Genomic DNA, 19,955 nt, shown 5'->3' with positions numbered 1-19,955 from the left:
GTGCGACGGTGTGACGGACGGTGTGACGGACGGTGTGACGGACCGCTGTGACGGTCGGTGTGACGGACGGTTTGACGGACGGTGTGACGGACGGTTTGACGGACGGTGCGACGGTCGGTGTGACGGACGGTTTGACGGACGGTTTGACGGACGGTGTGACGGTCGGTGTGACGGTGTGACGGTCGGTGTGACGGTCGGTGTGACGGTTTGACGGTCGGTGTGACGGTCGGTGTGACGGTTTGACGGTCGGTGTGACGGTCGGTGTGACGGTTTGACGGACGGTGTGACGGTCGGTGTGACGGACGGTTTGACGGACGGTTTGACGGTCGGTGTGACGGTGGGTGTGACGGACGGTGTGACGGACGGTGTGACGGACGGTGTGACGGACGGTGTGACGGACGGTTTGACGGACGGTGTGACGGTCGGTGTGACGGTGGGTGTGACGGTCGGTGTGACGTTCGGTGTGACGTTCGGTGTGACGGACCACTGTGACGGATGTTGTGACGTTCGGTGTGACGGACCGCTGTGACGGTCGGTGTGACGGACGGTTTGACGGACGGTGTGACGGTCGGTGTGACGGACGGTTTGACGGACGGTGTGACGGTCGGTGTGATGGACGGTGTGACGGACGGTGTGACGGACCGCTGTGACGGTCGGTGTGACGGACGGTTTGACGGACGGTGTGACGGACGGTGTGACGGTCGGTGTGACGGACGGTTTGAAGGACGGTTTGACGGACGGTGTGACGGTTGGTGTGACGGTGTGACGGTCGGTGTGACGGTCGGTGTGACGGTTTGACGGTCGGTGTGACGGTCGGTGTGACGGTTTGACGGTCGGTGTGACGGTCGGTGTGACGGTTTGACGGACGGTGTGACGGTCGGTGTGACGGACGGTGTGACGGACCGCTGTGACGGTCGGTGTGACGGACGGTTTGACGGACGGTGTGACGGACGGTTTGACGGACGGTGTGACGGTCGGTGTGACGGACGGTTTGACGGACGGTTTGACGGACGGTGTGACGGTCGGTGTGACGGTGTGACGGTCGGTGTGACGGTCGGTGTGACGGTTTGACGGTCGGTGTGACGGTCGGTGTGACGGTTTGACGGTCGGTGTGACGGTCGGTGTGACGGTTTGACGGACGGTGTGACGGTCGGTGTGACGGACGGTTTGACGGACGGTTTGACGGACGGTGTGACGGTCGGTGTGACGGTGGGTGTGACGGACGGTGTGACGGACGGTGTGACGGACGGTGTGACGGACGGTGTGACGGACGGTTTGACGGACGGTGTGACGGTCGGTGTGACGGTGGGTGTGACGGACCGCTGTGACGGTCGGTGTGACGTTCGGTGTGACGTTCGGTGTGACGGACCACTGTGACGGATGTTGTGACGTTCGGTGTGACGGACCGCTGTGACGGTCGGTGTGACGGACGGTTTGACGGACGGTGTGACGGTCGGTGTGACGGACGGTTTGACGGACGGTGTGACGGTCGGTGTGATGGACGGTGTGACGGACGGTTTGACGGACGGTGTGACGGTCGGTGTGACGGACGGTTTGACGGACGGTTTGACGGACGGTGTGACGGTCGGTGTGACGGTGTGACGGTCGGTGTGACGGTCGGTGTGACGGTTTGACGGTCGGTGTGACGGTCGGTGTGACGGTTTGACGGTCGGTGTGACGGTCGGTGTGACGGTTTGACGGACGGTGTGACGGTCGGTGTGACGGACGGTTTGACGGACGGTTTGACGGACGGTGTGACGGTCGGTGTGACGGTGGGTGTGACGGACGGTGTGACGGACGGTGTGACGGACGGTTTGACGGACGGTGTGACGGTCGGTGTGACGGTGGGTGTGACGGACCGCTGTGACGGTCGGTGTGACGTTCGGTGTGACGTTCGGTGTGACGGACCACTGTGACGGATGTTGTGACGTTCGGTGTGACGGACCGCTGTGACGGTCGGTGTGACGGACGGTTTGACGGACGGTGTGACGGTCGGTGTGACGGACGGTTTGACGGACGGTGTGACGGTCGGTGTGATGGACGGTGTGACGGACGGTGTGACGGACGGTGTGACGGACGGTTTGACGGTCGGTGTGACGGACGGTTTGACGGACGGTGTGACGGACGGTGTGACGGACCGCTGTGACGGTCGGTGTGACGGACGGTGTGACGGACGGTGTGACGGTCGGTGTGACGGACGGTGTGACGGACGGTGTGACGGTCGGTGTGACGGACGGTGTGACGGACGGTGTGACGGACGGTGTGACGGACGGTGTGACGGTCGGTGTGACGGACCGCTGTGACGGTCGGTGTGACGGACGGTGTGACGGACGGTGTGACGGTCGGTGTGACGGACTGTGTGACGGACGGTGTGACGGACCGCTGTGACGGTCGGTGTGACGGTGGGTGTGACGGTGGGTGTGACGGTGGGTGTGACGGACGGTGTGACGGTGGGTGTGACGGACGGTGTGACGGTCGGTGTGACGGTGTGACGGACGGTGTGACGGTCGGTGTGACGGTCGGTGTGACGGACGGTGTGACGGTCGGTGTGACGGACGGTGTGACGGTCGGTGTGACGGACGGTGTGACGGTCGGTGTGACGGTCGGTGTGACGGACGGTGTGACGGTCGGTGTGACGGACGGTGTGACGGTCGGTGTGACGGACGGTGTGACGGTCGGTGTGACGTGACGGTGTGACGGACGGAGTGACGTGACGGTGTGACGGACGGTGTGACGGTCGGTGTGACGGACGCTGTGACGGAGGGTGTGACGGTCGGTGTGACGGTCGGTGTGACGGTCGGTGTGACGGACGGTGTGACGGACGGTGTGACGGTCGGTGTGACGGTCGGTGTGACGGTCGGTGTGACGGAGGGTGTGACGGTCGGTGTGACGGACGGTGTGACGGACGGTTTGACGGTCGGTGTGACGGACGGTGTGACGGACGGTGTGACGGACGGTTTGACGGTCGGTGTGACGGACGGTGTGACGGACGGTGTGACGGTCGGTGTGACGGACGGTGTGACGGTTTGACGGTCGGTGTGACGGACGGTGTGACGGACGGTGTGACGGTCGGTGTGACGGACGGTGTGACGGTCGGTGTGACGGTCGGTGTGACGATGAGTGTGACGGTCGGTGTGACGGACGGTGTGACGGTTTGACGGTCGGTGTGACGGTCGGTGTGACGATGAGTGTGACGGTCGGTGTGACGGTCGGTGTGACGGACGGTGTGACGGTCGGTGTGACGGTCGGTGTGACGGACGGTGTGACGGTGTGACGGACGGTGTGACGGTCGGTGTGACGGTTTGACGGACGGTGTGACGGACGGTGTGACGGACGGTGTGACGGTCGGTGTGACGGTCGGTGTGACGGACGGTGTGACGGACGGTGTGACGGACTGTGCGACGGACGGTGCGACGGACGGTGCGACGGACGGTGTGACGGTCGGTGTGACGGTCGGTGTGACGGTCGGTGTGACGGTCGGTGTGACGGTCGGTGTGACGGTCGGTGTGACGGACGGTGTGACGGACGGTGTGACGGACGGTGTGACGGACGGTGTGACGGTCGGTGTGACGGTCGGTGTGACGGTCGGTGTGACGGTCGGTGTGACGGACGGTGTGACGGACGGTGTGACGGTCGGTGTGACGGTGTGACGGTCGGTGTGACGGTCGGTGTGACGGACGGTGTGACGGTCGGTGTGACGGACTGTGCGACGGACGGTGTGACGGTCGGTGTGACGGACGGTGTGACGGACGGTGTGACGGACGGTGTGACAGTCGGTGTGACGGTGTGACGGTCGGTGTGACGGTCGGTGTGACGGACGGTGTGACGGTCGGTGTGACGGACTGTGCGACGGACGGTGTGACGGTCGGTGCGACGGTCGGTGTGACGGTCGGTGTGACGGTGTGACGGTCGGTGTGACGGTCGGTGTGACGGTCGGTGTGACGGACGGTGTGACGGACGGTGCGACGGTGTGACGGTCGGTGTGACGGTCGGTGCGACGGACGGTGCGACGGTCGGTGTGACGGACGGTGTGACGGACGGTGTGACGGTCGGTGTGACGGTCGGTGTGACGGTCGGTGTGACGGTCGGTGCGACGGACGGTGCGACGGACGGTGCGACGGACGGTGGGACGGTCGGGCGGACGGTGTGACGGACGGTGTGACGGACGGTGTGACGGTCGGTGTGACGGTGTGACGGTCGGTGTGACGGACGGTGTGACGGACGGTGTGACGGTCGGTGCGACGGACGGTGTGACGGACGGTGCGACGGACTGTGCGACGGACGGTGCGACGGTCGGTGCGACGGTCGGTGCGACGGTCGGTGCGACGGTCGGTGCGACGGTCGGTGCGACGGTCGGTGCGACGGACGGTGCGACGGACGGTGCGACGGACGGTGCGACGGTCGGTGTGACGGACGGTGTGACGGTCGGTGTGACGGTCGGTGTGACGGACGGTGCGACGGACTGTGCGACGGACGGTGCGACGGTCGGTGCGACGGTCGGTGCGACGGTCGGTGTGACGGTGTGACGGTCGGTGTGACGGTCGGTGTGACGGTCGGTGTGACGGACGGTGTGACGGACGGTGTGACGGACGGTGTGACGGTCGGTGTGACGGTCGGTGTGACGGACGGTGTGACGGACGGTGTGACGGTCGGTGTGACGGTCGGTGTGACGGTCGGTGTGACGGTCGGTGCGACGGTCGGTGCGACGGACGGTGCGACGGACGGTGCGACGGTCGGTGCGACGGTCGGTGCGACGGTCGGTGCGACGGTCGGTGCGACGGTCGGTGCGACGGTCGGTTTGACGGTCGGTGTGACGGTGGGTGTGACGGTCGGTGTTACGGACGGTGCGACGGACGGTGCGACGGACGGTGCGACGGTCGGTGCGACGGTCGGTGCGACGGTCGGTGCGACGGTGTGACGGACGGTGTGACGGACGGTGTGACGGACCGCTGTGACGGTCGGTGTGACGGACGGTTTGACGGACGGTGTGACGGACGGTTTGACGGACGGTGCGACGGTCGGTGTGACGGACGGTTTGACGGACGGTTTGACGGACGGTGTGACGGTCGGTGTGACGGTGTGACGGTCGGTGTGACGGTCGGTGTGACGGTTTGACGGTCGGTGTGACGGTCGGTGTGACGGTTTGACGGTCGGTGTGACGGTCGGTGTGACGGTTTGACGGACGGTGTGACGGTCGGTGTGACGGACGGTTTGACGGACGGTTTGACGGTCGGTGTGACGGTGGGTGTGACGGACGGTGTGACGGACGGTGTGACGGACGGTGTGACGGACGGTGTGACGGACGGTTTGACGGACGGTGTGACGGTCGGTGTGACGGTGGGTGTGACGGTCGGTGTGACGTTCGGTGTGACGTTCGGTGTGACGGACCACTGTGACGGATGTTGTGACGTTCGGTGTGACGGACCGCTGTGACGGTCGGTGTGACGGACGGTTTGACGGACGGTGTGACGGTCGGTGTGACGGACGGTTTGACGGACGGTGTGACGGTCGGTGTGATGGACGGTGTGACGGACGGTGTGACGGACCGCTGTGACGGTCGGTGTGACGGACGGTTTGACGGACGGTGTGACGGACGGTGTGACGGTCGGTGTGACGGACGGTTTGAAGGACGGTTTGACGGACGGTGTGACGGTTGGTGTGACGGTGTGACGGTCGGTGTGACGGTTTGACGGTCGGTGTGACGGTCGGTGTGACGGTTTGACGGTCGGTGTGACGGTTTGACGGACGGTGTGACGGTCGGTGTGACGGACGGTGTGACGGACCGCTGTGACGGTCGGTGTGACGGACGGTTTGACGGACGGTGTGACGGACGGTTTGACGGACGGTGTGACGGTCGGTGTGACGGACGGTTTGACGGACGGTTTGACGGACGGTGTGACGGTCGGTGTGACGGTGTGACGGTCGGTGTGACGGTCGGTGTGACGGTTTGACGGTCGGTGTGACGGTCGGTGTGACGGTTTGACGGTCGGTGTGACGGTCGGTGTGACGGTTTGACGGACGGTGTGACGGTCGGTGTGACGGACGGTTTGACGGACGGTTTGACGGACGGTGTGACGGTCGGTGTGACGGTGGGTGTGACGGACGGTGTGACGGACGGTGTGACGGACGGTGTGACGGACGGTGTGACGGACGGTTTGACGGACGGTGTGACGGTCGGTGTGACGGTGGGTGTGACGGACCGCTGTGACGGTCGGTGTGACGTTCGGTGTGACGTTCGGTGTGACGGACCACTGTGACGGATGTTGTGACGTTCGGTGTGACGGACCGCTGTGACGGTCGGTGTGACGGACGGTTTGACGGACGGTGTGACGGTCGGTGTGACGGACGGTTTGACGGACGGTGTGACGGTCGGTGTGATGGACGGTGTGACGGACGGTGTGACGGACCGCTGTGACGGTCGGTGTGACGGACGGTTTGACGGACGGTGTGACGGACGGTTTGACGGACGGTGTGACGGTCGGTGTGACGGACGGTTTGACGGACGGTTTGACGGACGGTGTGACGGTCGGTGTGACGGTGTGACGGTCGGTGTGACGGTCGGTGTGACGGTTTGACGGTCGGTGTGACGGTCGGTGTGACGGTTTGACGGTCGGTGTGACGGTCGGTGTGACGGTTTGACGGACGGTGTGACGGTCGGTGTGACGGACGGTTTGACGGACGGTTTGACGGACGGTGTGACGGTCGGTGTGACGGTGGGTGTGACGGACGGTGTGACGGACGGTGTGACGGACGGTTTGACGGACGGTGTGACGGTCGGTGTGACGGTGGGTGTGACGGACCGCTGTGACGGTCGGTGTGACGTTCGGTGTGACGTTCGGTGTGACGGACCACTGTGACGGATGTTGTGACGTTCGGTGTGACGGACCGCTGTGACGGTCGGTGTGACGGACGGTTTGACGGACGGTGTGACGGTCGGTGTGACGGACGGTTTGACGGACGGTGTGACGGTCGGTGTGATGGACGGTGTGACGGACGGTGTGACGGACGGTGTGACGGACGGTTTGACGGTCGGTGTGACGGACGGTTTGACGGACGGTGTGACGGACGGTGTGACGGACCGCTGTGACGGTCGGTGTGACGGACGGTGTGACGGACGGTGTGACGGTCGGTGTGACGGACGGTGTGACGGACGGTGTGACGGTCGGTGTGACGGACGGTGTGACGGACGGTGTGACGGACGGTGTGACGGACGGTGTGACGGTCGGTGTGACGGACCGCTGTGACGGTCGGTGTGACGGACGGTGTGACGGACGGTGTGACGGTCGGTGTGACGGACTGTGTGACGGACGGTGTGACGGACCGCTGTGACGGTCGGTGTGACGGTGGGTGTGACGGTGGGTGTGACGGTGGGTGTGACGGACGGTGTGACGGTGGGTGTGACGGACGGTGTGACGGTCGGTGTGACGGTGTGACGGACGGTGTGACGGTCGGTGTGACGGTCGGTGTGACGGACGGTGTGACGGTCGGTGTGACGGACGGTGTGACGGTCGGTGTGACGGACGGTGTGACGGTCGGTGTGACGGTCGGTGTGACGGACGGTGTGACGGTCGGTGTGACGGACGGTGTGACGGTCGGTGTGACGGACGGTGTGACGGTCGGTGTGACGTGACGGTGTGACGGACGGAGTGACGTGACGGTGTGACGGACGGTGTGACGGTCGGTGTGACGGACGCTGTGACGGAGGGTGTGACGGTCGGTGTGACGGTCGGTGTGACGGTCGGTGTGACGGACGGTGTGACGGACGGTGTGACGGTCGGTGTGACGGTCGGTGTGACGGTCGGTGTGACGGAGGGTGTGACGGTCGGTGTGACGGACGGTGTGACGGACGGTTTGACGGTCGGTGTGACGGACGGTGTGACGGACGGTGTGACGGACGGTTTGACGGTCGGTGTGACGGACGGTGTGACGGACGGTGTGACGGTCGGTGTGACGGACGGTGTGACGGTTTGACGGTCGGTGTGACGGACGGTGTGACGGACGGTGTGACGGTCGGTGTGACGGACGGTGTGACGGTCGGTGTGACGGTCGGTGTGACGATGAGTGTGACGGTCGGTGTGACGGACGGTGTGACGGTTTGACGGTCGGTGTGACGGTCGGTGTGACGATGAGTGTGACGGTCGGTGTGACGGTCGGTGTGACGGACGGTGTGACGGTCGGTGTGACGGTCGGTGTGACGGACGGTGTGACGGTGTGACGGACGGTGTGACGGTCGGTGTGACGGTTTGACGGACGGTGTGACGGACGGTGTGACGGACGGTGCGACGGACGGTGTGACGGTCGGTGTGACGGTCGGTGTGACGGTCGGTGTGACGGTCGGTGTGACGGTCGGTGTGACGGACGGTGTGACGGACGGTGTGACGGACGGTGTGACGGACGGTGTGACGGTCGGTGTGACGGTCGGTGTGACGGACGGTGTGACGGTCGGTGTGACGGTCGGTGTGACGGACGGTGTGACGGACGGTGTGACGGTCGGTGTGACGGTGTGACGGTCGGTGTGACGGTCGGTGTGACGGACGGTGTGACGGTCGGTGTGACGGACTGTGCGACGGACGGTGTGACGGTCGGTGTGACGGACGGTGTGACGGACGGTGTGACGGACGGTGTGACAGTCGGTGTGACGGTGTGACGGTCGGTGTGACGGTCGGTGTGACGGACGGTGTGACGGTCGGTGTGACGGACTGTGCGACGGACGGTGTGACGGTCGGTGCGACGGTCGGTGTGACGGTCGGTGTGACGGTGTGACGGTCGGTGTGACGGTCGGTGTGACGGTCGGTGTGACGGACGGTGTGACGGACGGTGCGACGGTGTGACGGTCGGTGTGACGGTCGGTGCAACGGTGTGACGGTGAGTGCGACGGTGGGTGTGACGGTCGGTGTGACGGTGGGTGTGACGGACGGTGTGACGGACGGTGTGACGGTCGGTGTGACGGTCGGTGTGACGGTGGGTGTGACGGACGGTGTGACGGACGGTGTGACGGACGGTGTGACGGTCGGTGTGACGGACGGTGTGACGGTCGGTGTGACGGTCGGTGTGACGGTGGGTGTGACGGTGGGTGTGACGGACGGTGTGACGGACGGTGTGACGGACGGTGTGACGGTCGGTGTGACGGTCGGTGTGACGGACGGTGTGACGGTCGGTGTGACGGTCGGTGTGACGGTCGGTGTGACGGACGGTGTGACGGACGGTGTGACGGTCGGTGTGACGGACGGTGTGACGGACGGTGTGACGGACGGTGTGACGGACGGTGTGACGGTCGGTGTGACGGACGGTGTGACGGACGGTGTGACGGACGGTGTGACGGACGGTGTGACGGTCGGTGTGACGGTCGGTGTGACGGTTTGACGGACGGTGTGACGGACGGTGTGACGGACGGTGTGACGGTCGGTGTGACGGTCGGTGTGACGGACGGTGTGACGGACGGTGCGACGGACTGTGCGACGGACGGTGCGACGGACGGTGCGACGGACGGTGTGACGGACGGTGTGACGGACGGTGTGACGGACGGTGTGACGGTCGGTGTGACGGTCGGTGTGACGGTCGGTGTGACGGACGGTGTGACGGTCGGTGTGACGGTCGGTGTGACGGTCGGTGTGACGGACGGTGTGACGGACGGTGTGACGGTCGGTGTGACGGACGGTGTGACGGACGGTGTGACGGACGGTGTGACGGACGGTGTGACGGTCGGTGTGACGGACGGTGTGACGGACGGTGTGACGGACGGTGTGACGGACGGTGTGACGGTCGGTGTGACGGTCGGTGTGACGGTTTGACGGACGGTGTGACGGACGGTGTGACGGACGGTGTGACGGTCGGTGTGACGGTCGGTGTGACGGACGGTGTGACGGACGGTGCGACGGACTGTGCGACGGACGGTGCGACGGACGGTGCGACGGACGGTGTGACGGACGGTGTGACGGTCGGTGTGACGGTCGGTGTGACGGTCGGTGTGACGGTCGGTGTGACGGTCGGTGTGACGGTCGGTGTGACGGACGGTGTGACGGACGGTGTGACGGACGGTGTGACGGACGGTGTGACGGTCGGTGTGACGGTCGGTGTGACGGACGGTGTGACGGTCGGTGTGACGGTGTGACGGTCGGTGTGACGGACGGTGTGACGGACGGTGTGACGGTCGGTGTGACGGTGTGACGGTCGGTGTGACGGTCGGTGTGACGGACGGTGTGACGGTCGGTGTGACGGACTGTGCGACGGACGGTGTGACGGTCGGTGTGACGGACGGTGTGACGGACGGTGTGACGGACGGTGTGACAGTCGGTGTGACGGTGTGACGGTCGGTGTGACGGTCGGTGTGACGGACGGTGTGACGGTCGGTGTGACGGACTGTGCGACGGACGGTGCGACGGACGGTGTGACGGTCGGTGCGACGGTCGGTGTGACGGTCGGTGTGACGGTGTGACGGTCGGTGTGACGGTCGGTGTGACGGTCGGTGTGACGGACGGTGCGACGGTGTGACGGTCGGTGTGACGGTCGGTGCAACGGTGAGTGCGACGGTGGGTGTGACGGTCGGTGTGACGGTGGGTGTGACGGACGGTGTGACGGACGGTGTGACGGTCGGTGTGACGGTGGGTGTGACGGTGGGTGTGACGGACGGTGTGACGGTCGGTGTGACGGACGGTGTGACGGTCGGTGTGACGGTCGGTGTGACGGTGGGTGTGACGGTGGGTGTGACGGACGGTGTGACGGACGGTGTGACGGTCGGTGTGACGGTCGGTGTGACGGTCGGTGTGACGGACGGTGTGACGGTCGGTGTGACGGTCGGTGTGACGGTCGGTGTGACGGACGGTGTGACGGACGGTGTGACGGACGGTGTGACGGTCGGTGTGACGGACGGTGTGACGGACGGTGTGACGGACGGTGTGACGGACGGTGTGACGGACGGTGTGACGGTCGGTGTGACGGACGGTGTGACGGACGGTGTGACGGACGGTGTGACGGACGGTGTGACGGTCGGTGTGACGGTCGGTGTGAGGGTCGGTGTGACGGTCGGTGTGACGGACGGTGTGACGGTCGGTGTGACGGACGGTGTGACGGACGGTGTGACGGTCGGTGTGACGGTGTGACGGACGGTGTGACGGTCGGTGTGACGGTCGGTGTGACGGACGGTGTGACGGTCGATGTGACGGTCGGTGTGACGGACGGTGTGACGGACGGAGTGACGTGACGGTGTGACGGACGGTGTGACGGTCGGTGTGACGGACGCTGTGACGGAGGGTGTGACGGTCGGTGTGACGGTCGGTGTGACGGACGGTGTGACGGTCGGTGTGACGGACGGTGTGACGGACGGTGTGACGGTCGGTGTGACGGTCGGTGTGACGGTCGGTGTGACGGAGGGTGTGACGGAGGGTGTGACGGTCGGTGTGACGGACGGTGTGACGGACGGTTTGACGGTCGGTGTGACGGTCGGTGTGACGGACGGTTTGACGGACGGTGTGACGGTCGGTGTGACGGTCGGTGTGACGGACGGTGTGACGGACGGTGTGACGGTCGGTGTGACGGTTTGACGGTCGGTGTGACGGACGGTGTGACGGACGGTGTGACGGACGGTGTGACGGTCGGTGTGACGGACGGTGTGACGGTCGGTGTGACGATGAGTGTGACGGTCGGTGTGACGGACGGTGTGACGGTTTGACGGTCGGTGTGACGGACGGTGTGACGGACGGTGTGACGGTCGGTGTGACGGTTTGACGGTCGGTGTGACGGACGGTGTGACGGTCGGTGTGACGGTCGGTGTGACGGTCGGTGTGACGGACGGTGTGACGGTCGGTGTGACGGTTTGACGGTCGGTGTGACGGACGGTGTGACGGACGGTGTGACGGTCGGTGTGACGGACGGTGTGACGGTCGGTGTGACGGTCGGTGTGACGGACGGTGTGACGGTTTGACGGACGGTGTGACGGTCGGTGTGACGGTCGGTGTGACGATGAGTGTGACGGTCGGTGTGACGGACGGTGTGACGGTCGGTGTGACGGTCGGTGTGACGGTGTGACGGACGGTGTGACGGTCGGTGTGACGGACGGTGTGACGGTCGGTGTGACGGACGGTGTGACGGTCGGTGTGACGGTCGGTGTGACGGTGTGACGGACGGTGTGACGGACGGTGTGACGTTCGGTGTGACGGTCGGTGTGACGGTCGGTGTGACGGACGGTGTGACGGTCGGTGTGACGGACGGTGTGACGGTCGGTGTGACGGTCGGTGTGACGGACGGCCTGACGCTCTGACGGACGGTGTGACGGTCGGTGTGACGGTCGGTGTGACGGACGGTGTGACGGACGGTGTGACGGACGGTGTGACGGACGGTGTGACGGACGGTGTGACGGACGGTGTGACGGACGGTGTGACGGTCGGTGTGACGGTCAGTGTGACGGACGGCCTGACGCTCTGACGGACCCGGCCCTTCCCCCGACAGGCAGCCGAGCAGGCGGCGTTGCGGGATGCGGACCGGCGGCGGGAGGAGGCCATGAACCTGGCGGAGATCGGGGCCCACGTGTACGGCGACGTCCTGACGGAGAACCCGCAGGTGGCGCTCAGCGCCTTCGGCCCGCACCGCGTGGTCACCGACCGCTGGAAGGGCATGAGCCCCCAGCAGCTCGAGGACATCCGCCGGCAGCAAGGACTCCAGGTGGAGGAGAACAAGGTTAGTGCCGAGAGAGCCAGGCCTCCTGCTCATCGCCCGACCCAGGCACGGGCTCACGGGCCCTCCGTCCAGTGACCCAGTGACCCGCTCCTCCAGTGCCTTCCTTACCCAGTCTGGGCCCATATGTCATTCCAGATTCACAGCCATGTGGTTAACTCTCAATGACAATGTCCTCCCGCTCCCCGGGGCTCAGTCCCACACTAGGCCCCGTCCCCGAGGCTCAGTCCCACACCGCACCCCTCTTCCCCCTCCCCGCAGCTCAGTCCAGTACCAGTAACGGTGAACATGAAATTACCGGATGTCGCCAAAACCCAACTGGTTCACAAATGTGCTTCAGCGAAGGCAATCTGCCGCCTTGACCCGGTCTGGCCGCTACGTGACTCCAAACCCGCGGCAATGTGTGGGTGACTCTTAACCGCGCCTCCCCCCCCCCCCCCATGAAATGGCTCAACGAGACACTCGGTTGTATAAAGCGGCTCACCACCAGCTCGAGGGCGACCAGGGACGGGCGATCACCATCAGAGGCAGTCCCTCGGAATCGAGGAAGACTTGCTTCCACTCTAAAAGTGAGTCCTTCGGTGGCTGAACAGCCCGATATGGGGAACCACAGTCCCTGTCACAGGGTGGGACAGACAGTGGTTGAGGGAAGGGGAGGCTGGGACTGGTTTGCCGCACGCTCCTTCCGCTGCCTGCGCTTGGTTTCTGCACGCTCTCGGCGACGAGACTCGAGGTGCTCAGCGCCCTCCCGGATGCACTCCCTCCACTCAGGGCGGGACTGGTCTTTGGGCCCAGGGACTCCCAGGTATCGGTGGGGGATGTTGCACTTTATCAGGGAGGGCTTTGAGGGTGGTCCCTTGTAACGTTTCCTCTGCCCACCTTTGGCTCGTTTGCCCGTGAAGGAGTTCCGAGTAGAGCGCTTGGCTTTGGGGAGTCTCGTGTCGGGGGGACATGCGGACAATGTGGCCCTGCCCAGCGGAGCTGGTCGAGTGTGGTCAGTGCTTCGATGCTGGGGGATGTTGGGCCTGGTCGAGGACGCTAATGTTGGTGCGTCTGTCCTCCCAGGGGATTTGCAGGATCTTGCGGAGACAGCGTTGGTGGTATTTCTCCAGCGACTTGAGGTGTCTACTGTACATGGTCTGTGTCTCTGAGCCATACAGGAGGGCGGGTATCACTACAGCCCTGTAGACCATGAGCTCGGTGGGGGATTTGAGGGGCCTGGTCTTCAAACACTCTCTTCCTCAGGCGGCCGAAGGCTGCACTGGCGCACTGGAGGCGGTGTTGGATCTGGTCTGCCCCTGTGAAACGGCGCAGCGAGACACCGTCTCGGGGGCGAGCGATAAACGCTGGGGTTCACGCGCCCCATGGGGGGGGGGGTGAGAGAGAATCCTCGCTGCTGTCTGAACCTCCCCCCCCCGCCCTCTCCCCCCACCCCCTTACTGTTGCAGATGCGGAGAATGAAGGAGGCACAGATCGAGAGCGAGTGGGAGCGGCAGCGAACATTGGTGGATAGCGCAGCCATGGCCAGGCAGCGCCTCGAGGAGGAGGAGGCGAGGAGACTCCGACAGGAACTGGACAAGTACAACCAGCAGCTGGGCCGAGAGCAGCTCGCGCAGTAAGTACCCCCAAACAGGGAGCAGGAGGAGGCCGTTCAGCCCCTCGAGCCTGTTACATTAGGGACAGGAGGAGGCCGTTCAGCCCCTCGAGCCTGTTACATTAGGGACAGGAGGAGGCCGTTCAGCCCCTCGAGCCTGTTACATTCGGAACAGGAGGAGGCCGTTCAGCCCCTCGAGCCTGTTACATTAGGAACAGGAGGAGGCCGTTCAGCCCCTCGAGCCTGTTACATTAGGGACAGGAGGAGGCCGTTCAGCCCCTCGAGCCTGTTACATTAGGGACAGGAGGAGGCCGTTCAGCCCCTCGAGCCTGTTACATTCGGAACAGGAGGAGGCCGTTCAGCCCCTCGAGCCTGTTACATTAGGGACAGGAGGAGGCCGTTCAGCCCCTCGAGCCTGTTACATTCGGAACAGGAGGAGGCCGTTCAGCCCCTCGAGCCTGTTACATTAGGGACAGGAGGAGGCCGTTCAGCCCCTCGAGCCTGTTACATTAGGGACAGGAGGAGGCCGTTCAGCCCCTCGAGCCTGTTACATTAGGGACAGGAGGAGGCCGTTCAGCCCCTCGAGCCTGTTACATTAGGGACAGGAGGAGGCCGTTCAGCCCCTCGAGCCTGTTACATTAGGGACAGGAGGAGGCCGTTCAGCCCCTCGAGCCTGTTACATTAGGGACAGGAGGAGGCCGTTCAGCTCCTCGAGCCTGTTACATTAGGGACAGGAGGAGGCCGTTCAGCCCCTCGAGCCTGTTACATTAGGGACAGGAGGAGGCCGTTCAGCCCCTCGAGCCTATTACATTAGGGATAGGAGGAGGCCATTCAGCCCCTCGAGTCTGCTCCGCCATTTAATACGATCATGGCTGATCTGATCATGGACTCAGCTCCACTTCCCGACCCGCTCCCCATAACCCTTCACTCCCTTATCGGTTAAGAAACTGTCTATTTCTGTCTTAAATATATTCAATGTCCCGGCTTCCACAGCTCTCTGAGGCAGCGAATTCCACAGATTTACAACCCTCTGAGAGAAGAAATTCCTCATCTCAGTTTTAAATGGGCGGCCCCTTATTATAAGACCATGGCCCCTAGTTCTAGTCTCCCCCCTCAGTGGAAACATCCTCTCTGCATCCACCTTGTCCAGCCCCCCTCATAATCTGATACGTTTCGATAAGATCACCTCTCATTCTTCTGAATTCCAATGAGTAGAGGCCCAACCTCCTCAACCTTCCCTCATAAGTCAACCCCCTCATCCCCGGAATCAACCGAGTGAACCTTCTCTGAACTGCCTCCAAAGCAAGTATATCCTTTCGTAAATATGGAAACCAAAACTGCACGCAGTACTCCAGGTGTGGCCTCACCAATACCCTGTATAACTGGAGCAAGACTTCCCTGCTTTTATACTCCATCCCCTTTGCAATAACGGCCAAGATACCATTGGCCTTCCTGATCACTTGCTGTACCTGCATACTAACCTTTTGTGTTTCATGCACAAGTAACCCCCAGGTCCCGCTGTACTGCGGCACTTTGCAATCTTTCTCCATTTAAATAGTAACTTGCTCTTTGATTTTTTTTCTGCCAAAGTGCACGACCTCACACTTTCCCACATTACGCTCCATTTGCCGTGTTGTGCTGCAGATGAGAGAGCACGCGCAGAGATTTCCCTTCAGGATTAAACTCCCCGCGGGAACGGATCAGTGACCAACGCCCCTCGGGAACCCCTCGGAAGGCAGCTGCGTCCAATTCGCGTAACGACTCGTGTCCGACGGGCGGTCGCGCGCACAGCACGATTCCACGAGCGGCACAGCGGTCAATGTGTCGGTTGGTGTGTGTGTGTGCTGCCGTGAGTCGGTTATGTACGCAACGCCAGGACACCGCGGAGAACTCGTCTTCCAATAATGTCCGTGGGATCTTTTACACCCCGCCTGAGAGAGCAGACGGGACCTCGGTTTAACGTCTCATCGCAAGACAGCCCCTCCGACAATGCGGCGCTCCCTCAGTACCGCCCCTCCGACAGTGCAGCACATTATGTAAAAGCGTCATTTATCTTTCAAGAATTTCTCCAAAGCTTTCAGATTATCCAGTTTCTTGCCATAATGGTATTTACTTCCAGGTTTTCTGTACGATTTATTTTTTGTCCGTTGGTGTGCTAACCTGCACTGTACCTGCCCTGGGAGTGTTTGATGGGACAGTGTAGAGGGAGCTTTACTCTGTATCTAACCCCCCTGTACCTGCCCTGGGAGTGTTTGATGGGGACAGTGTAGAGGGAGCTTTACTCTGTATCTAACCCCCTGTACCTGCCCTGGGAGTGTTTGATGGGACAGTGTCGAGGGAGCTTTACTCTGTATCTAACCCCCTGTACCTGCCCCGGGAGTGTTTGATGGGACAATGTAGAGGGAGCTTTACTCTGTATCCAACCCCCTGTACCTGTCTTGGGAGTGTTTGATGGGACAGTGTAGAGGGAGCTTTACTCTGTATCCAACCCCCTGTACCTGCCCTGGGAGTGTTTGATGGGGACAGTGTAGAGGGAGCTTTACTCTGTATCTAACCCCCTGTACCTGCCCTGGGAGTGTTTGATGGGACAGTGTAGAGTGAGCTTTACTCTGTATCTAACCCCCTGTACCTGCCCTGGGAGTGTTTGATGGGACAGTGTCGAGGGAGTTTTACTCTGTATCTAACCCCATGCTGTACCTGCCCTGGGAGTGTTTGATGGGACAGTGTAGAGGGAGCATTACCCTGTATCTAACCCCCTGTACCTGCCCTGGGAGTGTTTGATGGGACAGTGTCGAGGGAGCTTTACTCTGTATCTAACCCCCTGTACCTGCCCTAGGGAGTGTTTGATGGGACAGTGTAGAGGGAGCTTTACTCTGTATCTAACCCCGTGCTGTACCTGCCCTGGGAGTGTTTGATGGGACAGTGTAGAGGGAGCTTTACTCTGTATCTAACCCCCTGTACCTGCCCTGGGAGTGTTTGATGGGACAGTGTAGAGGAAACTTTACTCTGTATCTAACCCCGTGCTGTACCTGCCCTGGGAGTGTTTGATGGGGACAGTGTAGAGGGAGCTTTACTCTGTATCTAACCCCGTGCTGTACCTGCCCTGGGAGTGTTTGATGGGACAGTGTAGAGGGAGCTTTACTGTGTATCTAACCCCCTGTACCTGCCCTGGGAGTGTGTGATGGGGACAGTGTAGAGGGAGCTTTACTCTGTATCTAACCCCCTGTACCTGCCCTAGGGAGTGTTTGATGGGGACAGTGTAGAGGGAGCTTTACTCTGTATCTAACCCCCTGTACCTGCCCTGGGAGTGTTTGATGGGGACAGTGTAGAGGGAGCTTTACTCTGTATCTAACCCCCTGTACCTGCCCTGAGAGTGTTTGATGGGAGAGTGTAGAGGGAGCTTTACTCTGTATCTAACCCCCTGTACCTGCCCTGGGAGTGTTTGATGGGACAGTGTAGAGGGAGCTTTACTCTGTATCTAACCCCGTGCTGTACCTGCCCTGGGAGTGTTTGATGGGGACAGTGTAGAGGGAGCTTTACTCTGTATCTAACCCCCTGTACCTGTCGAAGTGTAGCTGTGGGATTCGGAAGAGTGGGAAGGTGTCCCGTTACAGCTGGTGGCAATTGATAATATTTTGTTGCAGATTGGTGGAACTAATTCAGAAATCTCGTGTTTCCAGCCAAGAATACCTGGACAAGGAGGTTTATACCAATCCACCCAGCGCTCAGTATTACCTGCAGTTTAACTCTTCCAGTCGGTGATGGTTTGTGGCCAGCTCCTGTGCAGACTGCTCCGGACGGCAGTTAATGGACCAGACACTGTTGCAGGATCTCTGTGCTGACTCAACAGACCGCGCTCCTGATGATGTCAAGCGCGCCGTTTGCAACTAAATAAAACGTTTGCTCAAGTGTTTCTGCGTGTCACTCTGTAACTGCAGGCTTGGTGTTCCCCGTTTATAAACCACGGGACACGTCGTCACGTTCGAACCCCGTTCTAAATTTGCGGACGACACCAATTGGCGGGGCGATACCAACGTAATCATCACGGGCAGTCCCTCGGAATCGAGGAAGACTTGCTTCCACTCTTAACACGAGACCTTAGGTGGCTGAACAGTCCAATACGGGGAACCACAGTCCCTGTCACAGGTGGGACAGACAGTGGTTGAGGGAAGGGGAGGGTGGGACTGGTTTGCCGCACGCTCCTTCCGCTGCCTGCGCTTGGTTTCTGCACGCTCTCGGCGACGAGACTCGAGGTGCTCAGCGCCCTCCCGGATGCACTTCCTCCACTGAGGGCGGGACTGGTCTTTGGGCCCAGGGACTCCCAGGTGTCGGTGGGGGATGTTGCACTTTATCAGGGAGGCTTTGAGGGTGGTCCCTTGTAACGTTTCCTCTGCCCACCTTTGGCTCGTTTGCCCGTGAAGGAGTTCCGAGTAGAGCGCTTGGCTTTGGGAGTCTCGTGTCTGGGGGGACATGCGGACAATGTGGCCCTGCCCAGCGGAGCTGGTCGAGTGTGGTCAGTGCTTCGATGTTGGGCCTGGTCGAGGACGCTAACGTTGGTGCGTCTGTCCTCCCAGGGGATTTGCAGGATCTTGCGGAGACAGCGTCGGTGGTATTTCTCCAGCGACTTGAGGTGTCTGCTGTACACGGTCCGTGTCTCTGAGCCATACAGGAGGGCGGGTATCACTACAGCCCTGTAGACCATGAGCTTGGTGGCAGATTTGAGGGCCTGATCTTCGAACACTCTTTTTTCCTCAGGCGGCCGAAGGCTGCACTGGCGAACATAAGACTTGCGTTTATATAGCGCCTTTCACGACCACCAGACATCCCAAAGCGCCTCACACAAGGCCTGTATTCACTGGAGTTTAGAAGAAATGAGAGGGGATCTCATTGAAAGGTATAACATTCTGAAGGGGTTGGACAGACTGGATGTGGGGAGGATGTTTCCCTGGGGCTGGGAGTCTAGAACAAGGGGTCACAGTCTCAGGATACGGGGGAGGAAATTTAGGACGGAGATGAGAAGAGATGTTTTCACTTCGAGGGAGGTGAACCTGTGGAATTCTCTACCACAGAAGGCTGTGGAGGCCAAGTTACTGAATATATTTAAGAGGGAGATAGATAGATTTCTAGACACAAAAGGCATCAAGGGGTATGGGGAGAAAGTGGGAATATGGTGTTGGGATAGAGGATCAGTCATGATCATATTGAATGGTGCAGGCTCGAGGGGCCGAATGGCCTACTCCTGCTCCTACGCTTCTATGTAACCCCCTCCAGCCCCTACACCCTCCCTATCTCTGTAACCCCCTCCAACTCCTACACCCCTCCCTATCTCTGTAACCTCCTCCAGCCCCTACACCCCTCCCTATCTCCGTAACCTCCGCCAGCCCCTACACCCCTCCCTATCCCTGTAACCTCCGCCAGCCCCTACACCCCTCCCTATCCCTGTAACCTCCTCCAGCCCCTACACCCCTCCCTATCTCTAACCTCCTCCAGCCCCTACACCCCTCCCTATCTCTGTAACCCCCTCCAGCCCCTACACCCCTCCCTATCTCTGTAACTCCCTCCAGCCCCTACACCCCTCCCTATCTCTGTAACCTCCTCCAGCCCCTACACCCCTCCCTATCCCTGTAACCTCCTCCAGCCCCTACACCCCTCCCTATCTCTGTAACCCCCTCCAGCCCCTACACCCCTCCCT

At 62.1% G+C, this 19,955-nt stretch overlaps 1 protein-coding gene across 1 annotated transcript in view; it reads left to right on the top strand.

The window, feature by feature from the left end:
• LOC139240503 (RIB43A-like with coiled-coils protein 2) overlaps window positions 1-18,262 on the top strand; it is a 62,299-nt gene extending 44,037 nt beyond the window's left edge. Inside the window, exons 6-8 of the mRNA XM_070869045.1 lie at window positions 12,445-12,672; window positions 14,118-14,284; window positions 17,944-18,262. Of these exons, the coding sequence (XP_070725146.1) occupies window positions 12,445-12,672; window positions 14,118-14,284; window positions 17,944-18,025 (477 nt within the window). The 3' untranslated portion in view covers window positions 18,026-18,262. The remainder of the gene's footprint in view (window positions 1-12,444; window positions 12,673-14,117; window positions 14,285-17,943) is intronic.
• Window positions 18,263-19,955: the final 1,693 nt, after the last annotated feature.

The sequence above is a fragment of the Pristiophorus japonicus genome, chromosome 32 (genome assembly GCF_044704955.1).
Source record: "Pristiophorus japonicus isolate sPriJap1 chromosome 32, sPriJap1.hap1, whole genome shotgun sequence".
Classification (NCBI taxonomy): Eukaryota; Metazoa; Chordata; class Chondrichthyes; family Pristiophoridae; genus Pristiophorus; species Pristiophorus japonicus.
This window is presented reverse-complemented; position numbering and strand designations above follow the sequence as displayed.